The sequence below is a fragment of the Antennarius striatus genome, chromosome 15, assembly GCF_040054535.1.
Source record: "Antennarius striatus isolate MH-2024 chromosome 15, ASM4005453v1, whole genome shotgun sequence".
Taxonomy (NCBI): Eukaryota; Metazoa; Chordata; class Actinopteri; order Lophiiformes; family Antennariidae; genus Antennarius; species Antennarius striatus.
This window is the reverse complement of record NC_090790.1, coordinates 7,557,516-7,577,600: the sequence shown is the minus strand read 5'-3', so window position 1 is coordinate 7,577,600 and position 20,085 is coordinate 7,557,516. Positions and strand designations below refer to the sequence as shown.

At 37.5% G+C, this 20,085-nt stretch overlaps 1 protein-coding gene across 1 annotated transcript in view; it reads right to left on the bottom strand.

Moving 5' to 3' along the window:
- Window positions 1-362: 362 nt before the first annotated feature.
- il11ra (interleukin 11 receptor subunit alpha) overlaps window positions 363-20,085 on the bottom strand; it is a 40,610-nt gene continuing 20,887 nt past the window's right edge. Inside the window, exons 2-12 of the mRNA XM_068334550.1 lie at window positions 14,193-14,289; window positions 10,776-10,842; window positions 10,270-10,436; window positions 9,470-9,584; window positions 9,099-9,262; window positions 8,305-8,468; window positions 7,980-8,121; window positions 7,015-7,110; window positions 5,677-5,779; window positions 5,478-5,557; window positions 363-4,891 (exon numbers count right to left, since the gene is read on the bottom strand). Of these exons, the coding sequence (XP_068190651.1) occupies window positions 5,479-5,557; window positions 5,677-5,779; window positions 7,015-7,110; window positions 7,980-8,121; window positions 8,305-8,468; window positions 9,099-9,262; window positions 9,470-9,584; window positions 10,270-10,436; window positions 10,776-10,842; window positions 14,193-14,289 (1,194 nt within the window). The 3' untranslated portion in view covers window positions 363-4,891; window position 5,478. The remainder of the gene's footprint in view (window positions 4,892-5,477; window positions 5,558-5,676; window positions 5,780-7,014; window positions 7,111-7,979; window positions 8,122-8,304; window positions 8,469-9,098; window positions 9,263-9,469; window positions 9,585-10,269; window positions 10,437-10,775; window positions 10,843-14,192; window positions 14,290-20,085) is intronic.

Below are 20,085 nucleotides of genomic sequence, written 5' to 3'. Positions count from 1 at the left end.
ACTTCATATTTCGTCAACTGGAGCCAGAGTAAATTCCTCCCAGTGGTACTTCAGTGTAAGACTCTTTGATAACAAAAAACAGCTTGAGAATTTGGGATCCATCATGAAATGTCACAATCACACAATAGCAGATTTCCAAATGATGCAACAGCGAGCAATAGACTTGGTTTGGGGGGAGGGGGTTCTGTAGCTGCAACCATACTTGCAGCATGAGAAAGATAAGACTAATCATTTTCACACTGGGCATTTATTACTAAAAGTTTAAACTGCCACCAACAATTAACCTGTCCAACAGATTGAGGAGAAGCACTTTGTATGAACCAAAACCTTGTGGTCCTCATGGAGATTGGCCACACATGTGATAAGATGTTTGTTTTTTGTTTAATTTCACAGACATACAAGGACAGGAAGGGAAAAAACAGCTTATGGTGATATCTCGTACACATTAAGCATAAAAAATGGAATATGTACATCTAAAAAATAGATGCCTGAGTGTAAATTGAAAAAGAACTAAAGCCAACAGGCTCCATCTGACGTAGCATCCTACAGAGAAACATAAATACTGACAATACCACATGTACAAGAAACACGCTATGTAGACAGATGACAAATGATTCAGAATCTCAATATAAAGTTGATGAAGAGACATGATGGACCTGTACTTTATATTTAATCTGGTAGATGGGTTGTAAAATTATCTATAAAAATAACTTTTTTAACAAAGAGAACAATCATGTCCGTCCCACCAACCATGACAAAATCTCTCTTTATGTCAGTTATAGCATGCTAGGTTTTCATATTCACATGTCAATGTAAAATGCCAGTGATTCTGCATTAAACAGCATAAACAGTATTTACATTTCAATTTAAAGCAGGTAGGGTGTTCACTACCTTGATGGATGTTAAAGGTCAAGAAAAGCATGAGTGTTTAATGTGAGGACCAAACAAGCACTGAAGAAAGTAACTAGTATTGAATATTTGGAGGTAATATAATGAATAAAAGGCATGCTTACATTCATACAAACTCATCCATTGCTTGTTCAACAATTGTCAAATCCAGTTCAAAATAACAAATAGTGGCTGTTAGTTTGACTACTTAGGTTTTATTCCTGAATACAATTTGTTTTCTTGTGTTTTTGTTTACAGATGGTCTAAGAATTCAGATGTTTCCTCCCTAACTTTGCTGTGATATCAGTTAATATTTTCAAACAGGAAATAAAAGATCCCCTCTTTGTCATTACATTTGAAAATGAAACAGTTCTACGTTCTCTGTGAATGGCACAATGGGAATTCAAGTAGAGCTGAAAAAATAACTGTCACGCATCAAAACTGCAAGAAATATCTGGAACCAAACAATAAAGTAAAGCAAGTTGGATGACAATGAATCCAGTAAACATGTTGTCATACAGTACAGTAATTGTACAGTAACACAGCTTCATATAACTGGATAGAAAGACATGAAAACACAATGGGAAAGCTGCAGACATGTGATATCAGTCACCGTCATTAGTGTTCTGTGGGAATGGCCTCTTAGTCTTGTTTGTAAAAAATTGTAATTTTTACAAACAAAATTACAAATTTTGTACAAATCTCAAAGGCATTATTGTTTTACTAATGACTTATTCTTTGTTGCCATTTGCACAACTTAGATTCCTTAAAGATTCATTTTGCTATTTCTTAATTAAATAAATGACATGCTTTATCTGAGTCTCTGTAAAGGGTTTAAAAAAAAAAACTGCACTACTCGTCTATTACAATATGACAGACGACTGAGCACAACCATGTCTGCAAGATTGACCCAAATGGTTTATTTTTCACTCAACATATAAACATCACTAAAAATATACATGAAATGTATATCTTAAAGATTAATATACAATAATATACAAAAGCTTTAACAGGATCCATGCATAATATATAGAGCTAGCTTGAGAGAACTTACAGTTGTCAAACTAAAAAAGTTTGACTTTAATGCACCTTGTGTTTCTGACACAAACTACACAACAAACGAGTTGATCAAGTGATGACATAACAGCTATGGATCAACAGAATAAAACACCAAAGATATTAAGTTGTGGCTGTTTTTTTTAATGTGAGGTTCACGCTTTCATCTGTTGTATAAACTTAACCTGAACACAAGGTTTGTAAGTGTAGGTGTGAAAAGTAAAGCTAAACCATGTTTGTGTATACAAGAGGTATTTGGATCTTTTCATACGGGTAGCACTGGCTGCCTGAATTCATTCATTTATATGAGTCGGTGGGACACAAGACACTTAATACAGTGAAAGTGGCTACTGTCAAATAATCCCATTCATCCTCATCTCTCATGAGTTTATGTAACCTTACCACCAAACCAACCAACATGCTTCAATTCAGATACATCTGCTCACTTTTTCAAAGAAGCATCTCACCAATCTGTTTCTGGGCTTCTTTTGTGTCAATGAGCCATGAAAAAAATACTGCTACTGTTTTTCTCTTACCAAGTGATCTGCATAGAAATACGTTTCATTTAACTCTACAAAAGTTAATTTCATTTCTGCGTGAGGTTGATTACAGAATCTTGATAGGAATAGAAGATCAGTCTATAAATATGTCTGCAATACAAGCCATAACTCATTTTCTGTCTGTCATCATAGAGCTTCAAGATATTTTTAATATCTCTTAGAAATTATTTTATCCCTACTTATAGTGGGCAGCACAAAAATTCATCTCCATACACAGCATGTAGATTCCAGCAATTATTTCATTTCGTTGAGGTTTACAATTTAAATTCTATGTGTCATATTCACCGTTTCATTTCTATTACCGTAATCAATAGTTTTTATCTTGTTAGTTTTTAGTTAGAGTGAATGTAACAGCATTGCTGAAAATTATTATGAGCTAAAATGCAGTTTCAATATTATAAACACTGAAAAAAGTGAAAAAGCACATTTATCTCTTTAACAATAAAAATCACATTGAAAGTGCTTTTGTGATCTTTCTGGTCTAGGCAAAATAATTTCATTATTAATGGGAACAATCAGGCAATTTTTTTTTTTAATGGCAGACATTAATATAAGGTGTGCTTTAGAGGGAACCTGGTTATAAATCAAGTTGTTTTAAGCAACCTTGATTAAACTCAGTATAGACATCCAGCCTTGTGTCCTAAACATCTGTTATTATGGAAAAAAGAGCAGCAGCCTGATTGTGCAATTATTCAAATATTGCATTGTGCAGAAAATAGAACAAGTATGTGCTTCAGCTCACTTCTACCTCAAACACAATTATTAGTGGAAATGACAGCTGTGTTTCACTGCTGCACAAGCCTCAGATTTTTGGGATCTTAGAGCTTCCTTTTTCCTTTACTATGAAAATGTTTGGACCTTGAGTATCTGTTTCAAAAATATTGTACTGTTTCATAATTTTTTTGGGGGAAAAAAGGCAAATATTTGCTATTTATAGCTTCTAGGGCTGAAGATTTACTGATTTTTTTCTTCTTCTTTTCTTGATTTATTATCCTTGTAAATTAAATATTTTTGTCTTGTTAAATAAAGAAATTAATGTGCTGATGATGTAACCTTGTACTGCTTTATCCTTTATCCATTATCAATGAACAGATTGATGAAAAAGACAACACATTAGATATGTATTTGTGACCCTAATGCATTCTTGGAATCCATAAAGTTATTGAATGATTGTGGTATTTAAAGAGTAAATTAAGAAACAGATGACGTCATTGGTTGGTGTGGTTATTGATGCAGCATTGCATACACCTTACAACACCCATCAGTGACACTGGTGACTTTTCTTAACCACAGGAGGCCAAAAGAAAATGGTTTCTGGCATCCATTGAAAACAGCTGATGAATTGTCGTCCACTGAGAACGCAAACCAACAAGCTAGCATGACTGGATTCCCTGACTGGATACCGTCTCATTTGTCAAAACACATTATCAAAACAGACTTGATAGGAAATCTAGACATAACAGTTGAACAATTTTCATTCATTTTTGAGCCGATTAGATGATATATGATGGTGGTTTTGTGTATCTCTTTTCATATTCTCTTTCCTGTGTCTTTCATTCACACTTAATTCACAAAAGGTGGATGGATGAATAGGAAGAGGTATAGCAAAATAACACGTGTAATCAAAACACCAGACAACAAAGAGCATATTGTGTAGTATAAAATCATAACTGAAATAACCTCATCTTTATGTCCACCCCTCTGGTCAGTAGCCAGGAACTGGTTGCCCCTCAGCTAAGACCACAATGCCCATGATTGATGCACCCAGCCAGACTGGCAGAAGTTAAACTTCCTTCACAGCACTGAGTCGTCAGTCAGTCAATGTCATGACGGATGCACATTACTCTGATACTTTACCTACTACTTTTCATGATTCTTGGGAAAAAAATTAGATGAGTGAGGTGTTCTGGGAGAGAAAACCAAGGAAAGTTGTCCCAGAATAGCCTAAGTTTTCCTTTGTGGCAGCTGCACTTCCTGTCCTTTACAAGGTTAAAAAGAAAAATGTCACCCCTCTGCAAAATGTCACTCCTCTCCACTGGTGGTGACAGAATGTCCTGTCGCTCCCACAGTGTGAGGAGTGAACAGTCAGTTGTTGTTGAAATGAACGTAAAGAAACAGACGTGATCCTCCTTGAGTCTTCTGATGCATTATGGGTAGTGCAGTTAGATGTGCACTGAATAAGACCAGAAAAATCTCTCAAAAAGTACCCTTCAGTAACCTTGTGTACATGGTGTGATTTTAACCTATTCCACAAAAATTGTTGTGTAGGTTTGTCCCTGCTGTCCTGGATCGCCGATACATTCTGGTTCGTGTAGTTCAATATGGATGTTCAGCATTCTGCAGGCGGTAGTCCAGAAGCCGACACTTAAGAGAAGCCCTAGAACAGGCTGATCAAGAGAGGAGAAATTAAAGAGACAAAAATAAAAGCTGATTAAAAAGCGGGAAGAGAAGACAGAGAAAAGAAGAGTAAATCATAATGTATTTAAGCTGACTTAAATCACCGCTTTAAGTAACAGAGCTGGATTGGAGATACAGAGGAATGTCACTACTTACAGGGTAATAATCTACATGTGTATGCTGGGGTATAATCACACGTTAGCTGGCTAACTGAAGACTCGTCTGAATGTTGTTTATAGAAGTGCTTTGAACCATTTTGGTTCTCACTGAGGCAGAGCTTTACTATGTGCTTCTCGCTGGCTCAGTTCCCATTTGAGGGCATTTTGTGGTAGTCCTGTAAATCTCAAAGAAGTGACACTAAATTAGGATTGAAATTTGATTTACCACAGAGGGTGTTTACCACCCAGATTTCTAAAACTGTCTGCCAAACAAGTTAAAAATATGATTTGTTTAGCTCACAATTGTGAGAACTAAACATATTCAAATCAGACATGAAACAACAGAGAATACAAAAGATGAAGTCGATCTGCAATATTGTTAAGTTGTTATTGTCAAAGTGAAACATGGATTTCTCACCTTATATTGGCATGGACTTCATCTTGACCATAGAGGCGAGTTCCTGTATGGTGACATGATCATGCCGTTTTTGTCTAATCCTAGAAATTAACCAATAAACATGACATTAAAAAAATTACCAATGTTCAGAAAAAAGGTAGATCTCACACAAAACAGCCACTGCAGTGGCCTGTGGGAAACCTGTATGTATGTGTCTTACCACACGACAAGGATGAGGGAAAGGACGGTGGTAAAGATGACCACGGACAACAACACCAGCAAAATCACCAAGCCCAAATTATCTTCGTCCTCGAGTGCAGGCTCTGAAGAGTAGAGGACAAAACAACCAGGAAAAAAACAAAGAGAAAGAATTCAAGGTGAACAAATGGAAGAGAGGAAATTAAGAAATCCATGATGGAAGACTTTAAGAAATGAGGAGGAAAAAGCACTGTACATGCCCTTGGTGTGGATTAAAACCTTGTGAAAATGTTTATTTTATAATACTTACACTCTTTATTTTTGTTTGAGAAAAATAAAGAATGTGAGTGCATGTGTGTGTTCACTGATGTCATTGGTCTCTGGTGAGAAGCTAATTTTAAATAAACTATACCTTCACACAAGAAAAATGCATTTATCTTACTGAGAGGAGTAAACAACTCTCATTCCAAGAAAAGAAGATTGGTATTTACAAGATCACAGGGTTATTTATGAGAACCTCTGCAAATGACAATGACATGTAAAAACACACAGAAAGCAGAGGGAGACATCTGGATCACAGCAGGCCGACTGAATGCAAACCAAATAGTATTGGTTAGATCAACTCTCAGCCTCCTCTCTGCTGTCAAAACTGGGTTTGATTCCTTCTGTATATTGTAAATGTGTAAGGCTATGTTTTCCTGTTTCTGCTCATGTGAAAGTCTGTTGTTATGTACTTAACCTTCCATCTAGGATAAATACTGTTGAAAGCATAATAACCTGCAGCTACAATTTTCTGCAGTTTCATGTCATTTGGTGATGAAGATGGGCATGAGTTACCTGCAGCGGTCTAGCCAAACTATAATAACAGTAAGTAATTACTTATTACTGCCTTGATGACAGATGAAACACCTTGGTACTGCCAAAAATGGGATGGGCAAGAAATATCTCACAACAGACCAAACCAACTTTTGATTAACTTAATAATTCTACCTGTATTAAATAATGGATATTTCAGTTACATTTTTCCATGAGTGACTCTGTAGAATTTCTGTAGTTTACAAGAAACTCATGGTAGTCTTAATACTAAAGATGATAGCAGTATAATAGTTCACATATTAAACGTAAGAACAATAATTACAGTGATAGTAACAAGGGACCAAATGTGCTTTCTGTGATGACAGTAGCTTTAGCAGCTGTAGCAGAAACAATATGAGTAGGAGGTGTGTTAGAATCATAATAATCATAACTAATCATCATAATAACAGGTAATGGGTGTAATCGCCCTGCTGCCAAGCTACAGCATCCTGTCAGCCCATAGATCTCCAGAACACAATCACTTGAAACAGCAACGCAGTCTTACTGTGTGACTTTTCAGTGGAAGTTTCGGGTTTTGTGTACAAGGGGAAGAAATCTTCCTCTGACAAGACCTCTTCCGTTGGCTCGGGGGTGGGGTTTGCTGTAGTACAAAACACACACACACACACACACACACACACACACACACACACACACACACACACACACACACACACACACACACACACACACACCTTTTAAACATTTAATCAAGTGGTCAATAATGAATGATCACCCAATACTAATTCTGCTATGCTGTACACCTAAATTTATAGCACTATATAAATATACTGTATATACAGTAGTTTGTTTATGCTTCCTTAATGATCATGAACAAACTGGTTTATTCCTCTAGGATCTCCCAAAAAATCTGAATAAACCCTTGCTGTGTAAGGATATAAAGACCTCTCTGAGTCTGCCACTTCATCTGCCTAAAGCAAGTCCAAAATCCAGACTCTTCAAGAACAAAGATCACATTTTCACTTTCCACCAGAACTGTTTTTATTGTACTGTTTTGTTTCCACTCATTATGAAGACAGGAATGGTCTCACTATATTTCTATTATTCATTAGCTCTATGTGCAGCATGAAGGGCAGCAAGTAGGAATTATTCATCCACTCCCAATGTGCCTAATGTGACATTTAAAAATCTTGTCTTTCATTCAACTCTCCTAAACCCAAAGATATTCAGTTGGTTTCATCATCAAGGCACCAAAAAAAAAAAAACATTTAGATGCTAGATTCTAGGATTATTATTCTGATTAACCCAAGTGTCTATCACTTGGGTCACCCAACTAGTTGGGCATTATTTAACCATTTTTTGATCAATTATTTTAAGAACATGGTAGTATTTTTATCAATGATTACTGTCTCATTATCATGGTGGTCTATTTTTGTCATTATAGTGGTGGCTATACTGGTTTCACTCCATTTGTAATTCAGAAAACTGTGAATTTTCTTTCTGACCCACCCCAAGGCCTGATGAGAAGCATGGGACTCCAATCACTCCACTGACTGTCAGAGTTCACCTCATCTTGGGCTCGAACCTGAACTTGGTGGAGGTGGTCCTCCAGGGCATCAAAAATCTCAACCGGACTCTCCTCAGAGTATCTCTGAAGGATGAAGGGAGGGAAAAGTTGAGGGGAAGACAGAGAGAACAAGAAGGTATCGTTGAACAGAAAGAGCAGCTGTTTATGTTAAGGTGTCAGTTGTGTTTTCTTCAATATACCCATCTTCAGTACATCTGTTTGACCATTACTGCACATCCCCCCACCCCGGATATGATCTTTACGAACCTCTGACCAGTACATGGAGTCCAGTGGCCTGTATCTAATGTGGAACATAAGGGGGAAAGCATCGTGTGGTGGCCAGGAAGATGGAGAGTTCCATGAGACGATCAACCTCTTTGAGTAGCCCTCTACCGGCTTCACCATCACAGACTCTGGAGGGTCTGGTTTCACTGACAAGACAAAAAGAGGGACAGAATGTGACTTTCAGTCATGCTACTTTAATGGTGGTTGTGTTCTATTAGAAACACAAGCAAATCAAGACAAGCAGCTTAATAAGTAAAAGAAAGCAAAATAAAACCAATGCAACTCACATAATATCAGAAATTTAATTAAAGATATCGTATTATTCACTAAGTATATATCATAAATTGTAGTTTGGATGACTACATAATGAGTGAAACTGAAACTGCTTCCTTGAATTATCATTTCAAATCATGTAGCTAAAGAGAAGGCAGAGGCTGAGAGACACAGGTAAAGAACATCCTATAAGCTCAGACTGTCTCAAGGACAATGTGAATGGCTCTTCTTAAGAGCAACACGAAGGCCATGCAGCAGCAAAACACGAACTACCTACTGTACTACCTGGAATAACTGCAGACTTAGAAATCAAGACATTTTCTACCCACGTTTGCCAATCTAGTGTGTGTGTGTGTGTGTGTGTGTGTGTGTGTGTGTGTGTGTGTGTGTGTGTGTGTGTGTGTGTGTGTGTGTGTGTGTGTGTGTGTGTGTGTGTGTGTGTGTGTGTGTGTGTGTGTGTGTGTGTGTGTGTGTGTGTGCGTGTGTGTTTTAAGTGATCTTACATAGCTCATGTAGCCGAAACCGGATGGATGTTGCCTGAGACCCCAGACCATTGGTCTCTGTGATTCTCAGTGTATGGAGGGGCTGCCAGAAGGCAGGATGATGTACATCACAAAGCTTGTGGGTGACATCCATGATGCACGGCCTCCATGCCTCTCCTGTCCCTCTGTAATAAATATACATAAGAATCACTGTTGGAATGATTTTTTGTTAAAAACTGCAAATATGGCAGTTGCACGCCATGAAGATCACAGTGAAACAATATAAACACTTGTTCCTTAAGCTACTCTATAGCCTATGCCCTGTATTTAGCTTATTCATTGACCATTCTGAATGTAACCTTGGATTTTCACTTGCAGTAACTTTAACTTACCTGAAGGAGGCATTATACTGGCCCGGCAGGAATGTCTGAATTGAGTCCAACCAAGAGCAGCGAACGTGCGTATGATTGGGCACTCGACAGGAAATGGTCAGCAGGCCAGGGGGATCTGGGAAACGGGAGGCAAACAGACATATTTACAGGACAGAGAGAGGGTTCATAATTATTTCAAGTCCAACTGGATGTAATATTTAAACATTGTCTCTCGTCTTGTCTAAAATGAACAGCTCTATGCCCTGCTGTCCTCATCATACATCAAAATATTTCAGTCAGGCCGATATCATGGAAAACTGCCTGTCCCTGAAAAAGGAAGGCCACTTAGGGAGCCGCTTCCTGTTTGAAACATTTACAGGAAGTCGAGGGCTTTGTCCATGTCACGGCCGATAAGACCTGTTTCCTCTGAAAGCCAGTAGCGCTGTTCTAATTACCACAGACAGAAACACTCATTAATTTATCAAAGTTGGGAGAAACGGAAGTGAGTGTGTGTGTACGTGTGTGTGTACGTGTGTGTGTACGTGTGTGTGTGTGTGTGTGTGTGTGTGTGTGTGTGTAGCCTGTTAATGGACACTCGAAGGAATGATATGTTGAATATATGAAAGTAGGAGAAACAGACAGTTCTTTAATGCTGAATTATCCAAAGAATGAACTGAACTGTGAAGCATTAGCACGCTGTGTCATTTCCTTTTGCAAAATGTGCTTTTTAGTCCCGGTCCCATCGAGTGCGACTAAAAGTAAAACTGTAACAACTTCTAAATTAGATGTAGTGAACCTGAACAAGTTGCAACAACACTTACGGCCCAGTCTGAGTGTCACGGAGTAGAGGAGGAGCCCTTGACTATTATAGCAGCTGTAGTTGCCCTGCGCCGAAAGGTTGACATGTAGTAAGACCAAACTTCCATCTGATGTCCCTTTGTGCCATGGTAAAGCTGAACTGTGGTTGAATTGCCATTTGACAGGTATCCTGGCAACACACAGGATAGACTATAGTTATCATACTTGTGATACCTAAACTCAATCTGAGCTCTTTATCAGTTACCAAATTTCTAAATTATTTTAACTTTAAGGATATTGTTGGCATAATTTTATATTTTTCTTGATGCCATTAGTTTATATGACCAAGAATGACGTAAATGGCTCATGAGATAACTAACATGAGATAGCTTCAAAGCATTTACTGTACTATCGGTAAGGTTAGTCTTTTCATGGGACTTTTGATTATTACACTTCAATTTTATTTTAATATTTAATTTGATTTTATAGTTGACTAAATTTTCACAAAGAACTCGTGTTGTTTTCTTACCCCGTTCTTGACTTCCCGCATACCAGTGTCACATTTGACTCCAAGCGCCCATACTGTATGCCTGGCACTGCAAACACAGACATCACATTAAATATTAAAGCACGTTGTTGTCTGGCTAGCACTCTTCATTATTTGACATACCATGTGTCTGAATTGTCTGTATTAATGTGATTTAAACACCACCATTTAAAGTTAAGTCAACAGTATCACAATAACATGTCCATAAAAGGTTATGGGTCCTGCATACAGTAGGCTGAAGAGACTTTGGCACCCAGTATAAAGGCTCTCCAATGTGTGTTAGTTCACGGAAAATTTATCATTGTGTTAGTTATGTCAGCAAATCCAGATATTAAGCATTTTAAAATAGAATAAATAACTCTCTTTACTCTTAAACTCTATTTATTATTAAATTAATGGACACATATTTTATTAAAACATTCCTAATACTGATGTTGCTGCTGAGCCTTAACACCAAAATACATAGATTTTGCACAACAATAATTTTCATCCTTAAGACTGACTCACTGGCTTACACACATTCTCTCTCACACAATCCCTCTCCCACACTCTCTCTGCATTATCTAACAATGCAAATAGTTGATTATTTAATAACTGGATTAAAAAAGATTCAAATTAAAAGAGATAACTCAAGTCGGAGAGGATGGTCTAAATGTGAGCATATTTTGAAAGCAGTGTGAACCTGAGCAAATACTTGTGGTTCCTATAGTAATTTGCTATGTAGATACTTGATCTCCAGAGTGTGAGACTATGTGTTTGTATGTTTGGCTTGGCTTCATTATATGAAAGCTGGCATTTACGGTTTAGATCTGAGTGGAAAAACATCAGCCTGACTGCCAATCTGCCATGAAGGCACCTTCATTAATTCTCAGGCTCAATCACTCAGGTATGCATACCACCCGCTGGCCTCTCCTACCCTGGTAACAAACATTGTGTCTCATGTTTGTGTTTTGGTTTTATTCCTCACCTTCTTCACAATCATCTCTAGTTTGACCTTGATGTTTTGAGAGCTATCAAGAAGGATAACACCCACCTGAGAAAGTGCCTCTGTCGAGGAGACCAGGCAGACTAAGGAATGTTGGTTTTTGAGGATAGTATTATTTTATTTGGTGCGCAGCTATATTTTTGAAACTTTTACTGCTGCAAAAAAAATCTTGTACTTTGCATCTACAACTTTTAGCCAATCCTACATTTAACATTACACATACTCAAATAGAAGGCTTTACTGTGTGTCTTTTCAATACTGCGCCTTCACCGACACCTTAAGGCTAACTTTTCTGGCCTTCTGTTGTTGTTTTAGTGGCTACACAAAATGAAACAGCTGTTAAATGGAGCAGCAAAGTGCTTCACTGTGACTTTGTGGTTGCACTTATTTGTGGGCAGAGAAAAAAATGATAAGGAAAACTATTGAGACTTAATAGAGGAATAAAAGGAATTTTGATGTGGTGTTATGTTCAATGATTGATTTAACAACAGAAAACACAATAATAAATTTGACCTAACATAACAAGTGTCATTTAGGAGTCAATGGAAATATTAATGTTTGGCCTTAGCAAGTATATAAAGATACCTGTACCTGTACTAAACAAAATAAACGTTTTTCTGTACATTATTATTTTATACTAAAATCCCTCCATTCTTATTTCCATTAAAACATTCTACTTGAAAATTTTCAGATGTATATTTCTGTATTATGATTTATGTTGATTTTATTATTAAAATAAACTGCATATGCATTTATGGTCTTCATGACAAAACATGCAACCATGCTAGCACACCATGCCACACATACCTTCACCACATTATCAAGTGAAAATGTTTGTTGCAGAAGCAAGTTAAATCTATACAGTGAGTTAAAGTGCTTCATTTCTGACAGTTGATAGATGTGCTACTTAGATACTACGTCTGGAACAGGTGTGGAATGATGGGTGAGCAGTTCCTCAACTTTTTCAAGTCAAGAACCCCAAACAAGAAATGAAATAAACCAAAGGCCCATACTGACAACATAAAATCCTTGGGTTTCAAATCAGGTAAATTAAAAAAAGTCTTATTATATAATGTGTATGAAACTCTCAGCCATTCTGTCATTAGTGTGACACACCTTATGTCCTGTCTGCAGACCACAATTTGAAAAGCACTAACTACAACCAGGATGTGTACTGACAGACTTTGTTTGGACCTTTTAATGAACAGACTTCTCTCATAAGAAGCAGAAAACACTCAAGGAGTTATGTGTACTTCTGCTGGATTACAAACAGCAAAAGTTGTCATTATGTAGTTATTATTCAGACAAAAATGAAATTCCAAGCACACAAACAGGCTCCAGACTGTCCAAGCTCCAGACAATTGAATTTTCTTTTAAATTTCATAATCATCAATTGATATCATTCAAATTCTGTCTTCTTCCTTATAAGCGCTGTCTCTGCTCTAAATTGGTCCTTCTATCTCAGCGTTTCTTTTCAATGTCTTTCCTGCCAGATTTAAATTGTGTGCTGTCTGTCTTCAACCACAGAAAACACACACATACCAACATTCACACTCCACTCCCTCTCTTTCTGTGTGTGCTACCTGGGGCCTTACTGCAGTGCAAAGACTTGGCTGGTCTGAATGTGTGTATTCATGTTTTATTGGCATCAAAATTCATTATTCCCCAAACCCGCAGCGTTCCACTCATATCTGATTCTGCCTCTGTCACAGGGGCCAAGATATAAGCACAAGTACACACACAGCTAACATTCTAATCAGATGGAAGGCTGGACACAAGAATCATTAAATTATAAGCTGATGAAACTGTATTTTATGAAAAAAAAATTGTAATTATACAGAAAAGGACTCTGGGGCTGCTGAATTGAAAGAAACAGATTCATATGAAGAGCTAAGGGTGACTAAGGCATCAGCAATGAATGTATGTTACTCTCCCTGTCACACAGCTAGATATCCAATGAGCTGACTCAGACTCACAGAGCTCTTAATGCACACAGTGGATTAGATGTTGACAGGGCTTACAAAACATGCCCACAACAGAAAGGAACACACTATCCAGTCCTGACAGAGGTGTCTCATGGTTATGTTCACTCTCCGCTCAGCCGCGGTTACTAGCCCTGGAGCCCAGAACATTTAGCAGCAGTTAGCGGTTAGGCAAAAAGTACAGTCATCTGATCATCAGGGAATCTTGTAAATCAAAGACTTCAGGCAGAGTGGCCAAAGGACATCATAATCCTTCTTATATGACATCTTTATGCTGTCTTCTTACATCTACAGACTAATTAATGAATAGATGTCAGTGCTGAACTTGGTGGCTTCAAGGAAATATCAGCATTGCCAAAAATCGTTCACGGAGTAGTCAATGTCTTGATCCACTGTGTGTACATTCACGTGAGGCGTTTTTGTGTGTGTTACCTTCATCAGTCTGAATCTGAGCACAGCTAGGGTGCAGCAACCAAGATAAAAAACAGATGACTGTCAGACACACAGGACTGGATAAAAGGCCTGGCATCTGGAGGGATAGAAATAAAGAGAAAAACAGAGAGTGTTATTGTACAACATAGGTCCATCATCTTTCTCAATAAATGTTCTCAATCCTGAATTTGAAAATTTTCTCACTATACCAACCAATTAGACATTGCTCAGTACCAGTATGTTACAGGTATTGATCCATGCCTGCCTTTTCCTAATTATTTGATATTTTATGTCACATTTACCACAAAGCTGTTAAAAACACTGGCAACAAGCAACCGACGGCCTCAATCTCACATTACTGACATTGTAAGTGAATGTTTCTCAAAATTAAAAACACATTTCCCTTCAAAAAAGGAGTAAAATGTTGGAAAGAATATGCTGTTTCCACTGTCTTTATTTTTCCTGCCAACTGAGAGAAGTTTGGTTTTCGTTCCACATAAATCAACGCAGAATATTTTGTATATAATCAAACCAAGATGCGCACACACTAAGGATAGAAGCCAGTTGATTACATCAAGTATAAAAGAGAATGGGTTTGATTTTACTGTGGGCCATAGGTATCATAAAGTTTAACAATACAACAGTTAATTTCAATTATGTTAATTAAAAAACATAATGCTGACACCGGTGATGCTAAAACATAGTCGTTTAAGTCTGTATGAATATATGGAGAAACAACAACAGCAACATTTTGAATGTTCTATGAGCCATAAATTAACCATTTGGCTTTTCTTTCCGGGGACTGCAGAACAGTCAATGTACAAAGACTGCAGTTGTAGTTGCAGTTTGATGGTACTCTGGGGTGTATGAGCTTCACCTGTTTGCTGTCACACACCCTAATGCTAACACTACTCCTACACTAATGCTAATGTTTATTATTAGATAGATGAACAAACAGATCTGATTACAGCTCAAAACATAAACTGATTTCCTGATATCAATGAATAGTGTGTGTGTGTGTGAGAGAGAGAGAGAGAGAGAGAGTGAGAGAGAGAGAGAGAGAGAGAGAGAGAGAGAGAGAGAGAGAGTGAGATTTTTAAAAAAGCTATGCCTCCAATAAAAAGTGTGTGTTCATGAGCTACTTAGCACAGAGTCACAAACTTCACTCTTCACTTCACTCTGGTGCCACATCTCTTTTTAGAGCTGCATCTCAGATACAACCATTACAAACATATTTCACTTTAAAATGAGGCTCCAGAGTGACAGAGGGAGATTTAAAGCCCATAAAATAGTGTTATGACTTCCTTAACATGATGCACTTCCTGTTCAAACAGGATGTTGTTGAATTTGTGGTAATAACTATGTGACTGATCAATACACAATCAAGACAGATGAGCTCAAATGGAGCAATACAATCGAGGCAGGTTAGAAGTAATAAAAATATAAAGCAGACTGAAGTTGTGGTCTGAAGGTCACGGATTTAATCATATTTTGTTAAAAATTGTTAGATGGACCGATAAAATGTCTACAATTCACCAAGATACTGCAATTTATAAATATTAATTCTTTTTATGGAAGACAAAACTACAATGCCTCTTAATCAAAAGAACATATTACAATTAACAAATTGCATTCTCTTGAGGATGCATTTTACTCTAAGTTGTTTTACTCTAACAACTTAGAGTAAAATGTTATTGAACTCTAAATTGTTAGGGTTGAACTTTGAATTCCCTCTTGTGTGACTGTGTCCATGTGTTCTGTGGGAGTGTGTGGTGTGTGGCTGTGGGTGTATTTGTGCATACATATTGAACCTGAGCAATCTCAAAGACATAATGCGTCATTTCTTTTCATTTATAAAAATGAAAAAGATTTATTTCTCTCAATGTCAAAGCTCTGTGTCACAAAGCAAATGGTGGGATGACAACAAAGACAGGTAACGACTTAGGATGGCAGAGAATTACGCCACTGCTTTCATAATCATTTCTTGCTGTGACTGACTGTGGGTTGGAGCATTGAAATACTGTATAAGTGTAGGCAAGAAATATGCAGGCAATATGACTGTCTAAAACGGTGACACTAAAGCAGGGAAGCCCACACAAGGAAAAACACCTTTTCTTTTTAATTTAAAATTTAAATCCCATTTAAAGAACTGGTGTCCAAAAGCTCTGCCCTTAAATTTTAAATATTGAGCTGCTGATGCACACAAAGACAACATTTCGATTTTAGTCCCTTTCACCTAGAAAATACTTGCAGAAAATGCACACACTTTCGTCCCTGTAGTTTCTATCTGTCTTCCTACTTTTGCGTTCCTGTGTGTGAACGTCCATGTCCACATGTGCTTGTGTGTGTCAGCTGATTGCTAGATTGGATGCACACCTACCACTGCCATCACCACAGCCTCCTCATCAGATGGACCGAACTAGTGAAAAGACCGGCTTTTCTCAGTTTGTTTGATTTTTGTGAAGAGTAACTATTTGTTCTTTTGTTTTTATGTTTATCCTAACCCCAGTTCTTCCAGCGCTCGAGGATACCCATGCAACCAGTCAATTCCCACTTTGACCCGCCAACAATACGCTCAGGAACTCATCCATCATTCAGCAGTAGTAAGTACTACTTTTAATAAATCCCCCATTTAATGCTACAGTTCAAAGTCAGTGTTTGGGTTTCTACAAGTCTTTATGAGGCTTTAAGCAAAAATCTGCAAATTATACTGTATTTTTAACAAAATATTAATACCTCTTCAGCCTGTGACGGTAAGATTAATCACGTAGCCTCTGGATTTCGGCATCTCTGAATGTATGTGTCACGCTGCCAAAAGATCAATCTGTCGGACCTCTAAAATAAATATAATCAGTGGAATGCTTCATCATGACAATTAGGTCATAATACTGTTTCAAGACTACCTGAATGTAAACACAAGTAACAATGTGTCTGGCTAGTTTAAGACACTGATTAATGACATTGAAGGTACATTATAAATTCTGAATAATGTTATGATGTGATGTGATGATCAATGGTGGATAATTGACAAAAACACATCGGCCTCCAAGCAATCATTATCAGACAATGGCTTGCACAGTTGTTTACCCTAGAAATGTATGCAAAGTTCTTGAAAAGTTTAGGGGGGGGGGTGTATCCTCTATTTCTGCTGATGTCTTTATGATGTAGCAGGACAGTGTAACATTTACCACTATGCCACTGCAACTTCACACATCTCACTGAATAAATTGAAATTTCAATGATTCCCGTATCCCTCACATTCCTATACCCAGTTCTGTCTCCATGTGACCTATTCTGGTTTGCGCAGAAACTCATTGAACAATAAAACACTTCATTATGAAGTTACATGAAATGTAGGGAAGCCATTAGGTTATTTACCCATATCATACAACTACTACATAAAAACATGAATATAATATAAAAGTACATGGCCATGAGACCTTGACATGAGACGGCATTACAAAACTGGTGGCTGTTTTTTGTTGCCGTGAGAAATCCTTCAAGTGAATAGCATTAAATATTTGCTGATGGACTAAACATGCTGCAAGAGCAATGATTTAGATGCTTGTTGGTACATCCGAAGACCACTTTTTTAATTTTGTTGTGTGCTCTTGTTCAGACTGGCTATTAACAGTCAACCTTGGAGACATGATTATCTCATAACATTCCATCTTTGGCTGAATGCTAATGTGTCCTTCAAAGACACCCATGATAATTTACAAATGGTCTGATTTCCATTTGATTCACTGCAATGCAAATGATCTGTTTGCACTCTTGTCAGCTGCCAAGGTAAGCGTTAGAAGTCTGTGTACACACTGTCTGCTTCAACACTTATTTCTGCTGAGTCTAAACAAAATTCACAAACTTTGTGAAACAGCTATGATAATCCATAATCACTCAAGTCTTCTTGTGAATTTGACATGAAATGCAATACAAAAACTTGTCAGAACTGTCAGTTTGTCATACCACATTTTCTTCTCTTTCTGAAGTGTGCCCCATCCAGCAGCAGTTTGAAAACTAGCTCAACTGATTTCATCATTAATAACAAAATATTAAAAAGATAACACTATACTATACGTATTAAAAAGTGAGTCATATGAGTAGAGTAAATATTAGAGGGCAAACTTCTTGAAATCTATGGCAGTATTAGTTATTCTTGTAAATATAAGAAATGTCACATATTAAGGTTTCAACGTTTAAAAAAATATGTCAGTGTGGCCAAATGATAAATGTGTTTTTAAATACTTTGTAAGGAGCTGGGGTAAATCAGAAGTTGTAGATCAAGGTGAATGTCGAGATGCTTTATGATGACAGTTTGTTGGGCTGACCAGTAGATTAATACTGTAATGGGTATGAGCAGGCTCTGAGTCGCTAATATTTTTGGATTTTTTGCAGCCACACACAAAAATATGCACATGCACGTACGCACACACACACACACACACACACACACACACACACACACACACACACACACACACACACACACACACACACACACACACACACACACACACACACACCTCGCTGCCTCCTAGAGACCAGAAAATGCAGGCTGCATCTCCGTGCTGTCCATAACCCCCCTGTAATTTTTTCCATTCTGTCAATTCCCCTTAACGCTCTTATCTCAACCTCTCCCTCACCCTGTTAAGAGGTCCATTTTCTATCTACATTTATGTGTTCCTGCGCTGGAAGTATTTATTTTCCATTTCTGATCCCAAACAGAACGAGATCCAGTAAACACATTTCCACAAATATGTCTAATTCTCCATCCCTTCAGAACAATGGTGTTCATTGAGACTGAAGATCTTAGCTGTTGATCCATACACAATATATTCTTGCTCACAAGTGACCATTAGCTCACATGTTGCAGAACTCTTTTCCTATAGCTATAACTGTAAGGTAGATTTGTTTGAAGTGTTTGTTTATGTGCAATCATTAACTTTTTACAGTTATGTACAAAATTAATTACCACAGTCACTGACCAAATAATTTTCAAAACAGATGTGTAAGTTGACAATCTAAGGTTCATCACCAGGCTCGTGCCTCATCAGACCAGCTCATTTTATTCCAAACTATGCTCCACAACAACAACAAAAAACAAATCTGGGATCTAAGGTTCGATACAATGAATTGTTATCTGGTTTAGTTTTTTGTGACTAAAAACTATGGTTTCATCCTTGATAATTCCCTGTGTGTATTGAAGAAATGAAGCAAACTACATAAATCACAAGAATGAATATTTGCGCAGCCAGATAGCTCCGCCACTTTGCTCAGATCTGTTGGTTGGAACCAGATGTAAGTTTAAACATAGCTGAGGAGATAAATAACAAGAAAAAATGTCATTTGATTTCTGTTACATAGCCTTTAACTCATTCCTAAGAAAAAGTTTCTCCCTCTGATGCAACAAAAGCTAACCATGACTAACTCAGTCCTCAAATCAACAAAACACTAACTTCCTCCAGAAACCAAACTTCAACTTGAGCCTTCATAATTGACATTACTAAACACGACTTAATCGGCAGTCGGAGGTTAACAATTATGACTGCCAATAGTAGACAGACATCAAGGACCAAAATGAGCATCTCAAGTCTAACCACTTTCCATATGCTATATGTGGGTGTGTGTAAACGCAAGCCTATTCTGTGACTCAGCCAGCTACCTTTCCACTGTAACTCTTCCAGCTCAAATGAGAACGGACAGAGGAATGTAGCCATGGATATTGTCACTAGGATTCCCACATGCAAAGGGATGCAAAAAAGTAAAGACACAAACACACATTATTTTTCTCATGTTCTTGAGAATATGCGACCAGAGTGGTTTAAGATTAAGTGAACCAGAACATGCCAGAAAACCTGGGTGAAAAACATACCGGTAATTTCAACGGGAATAA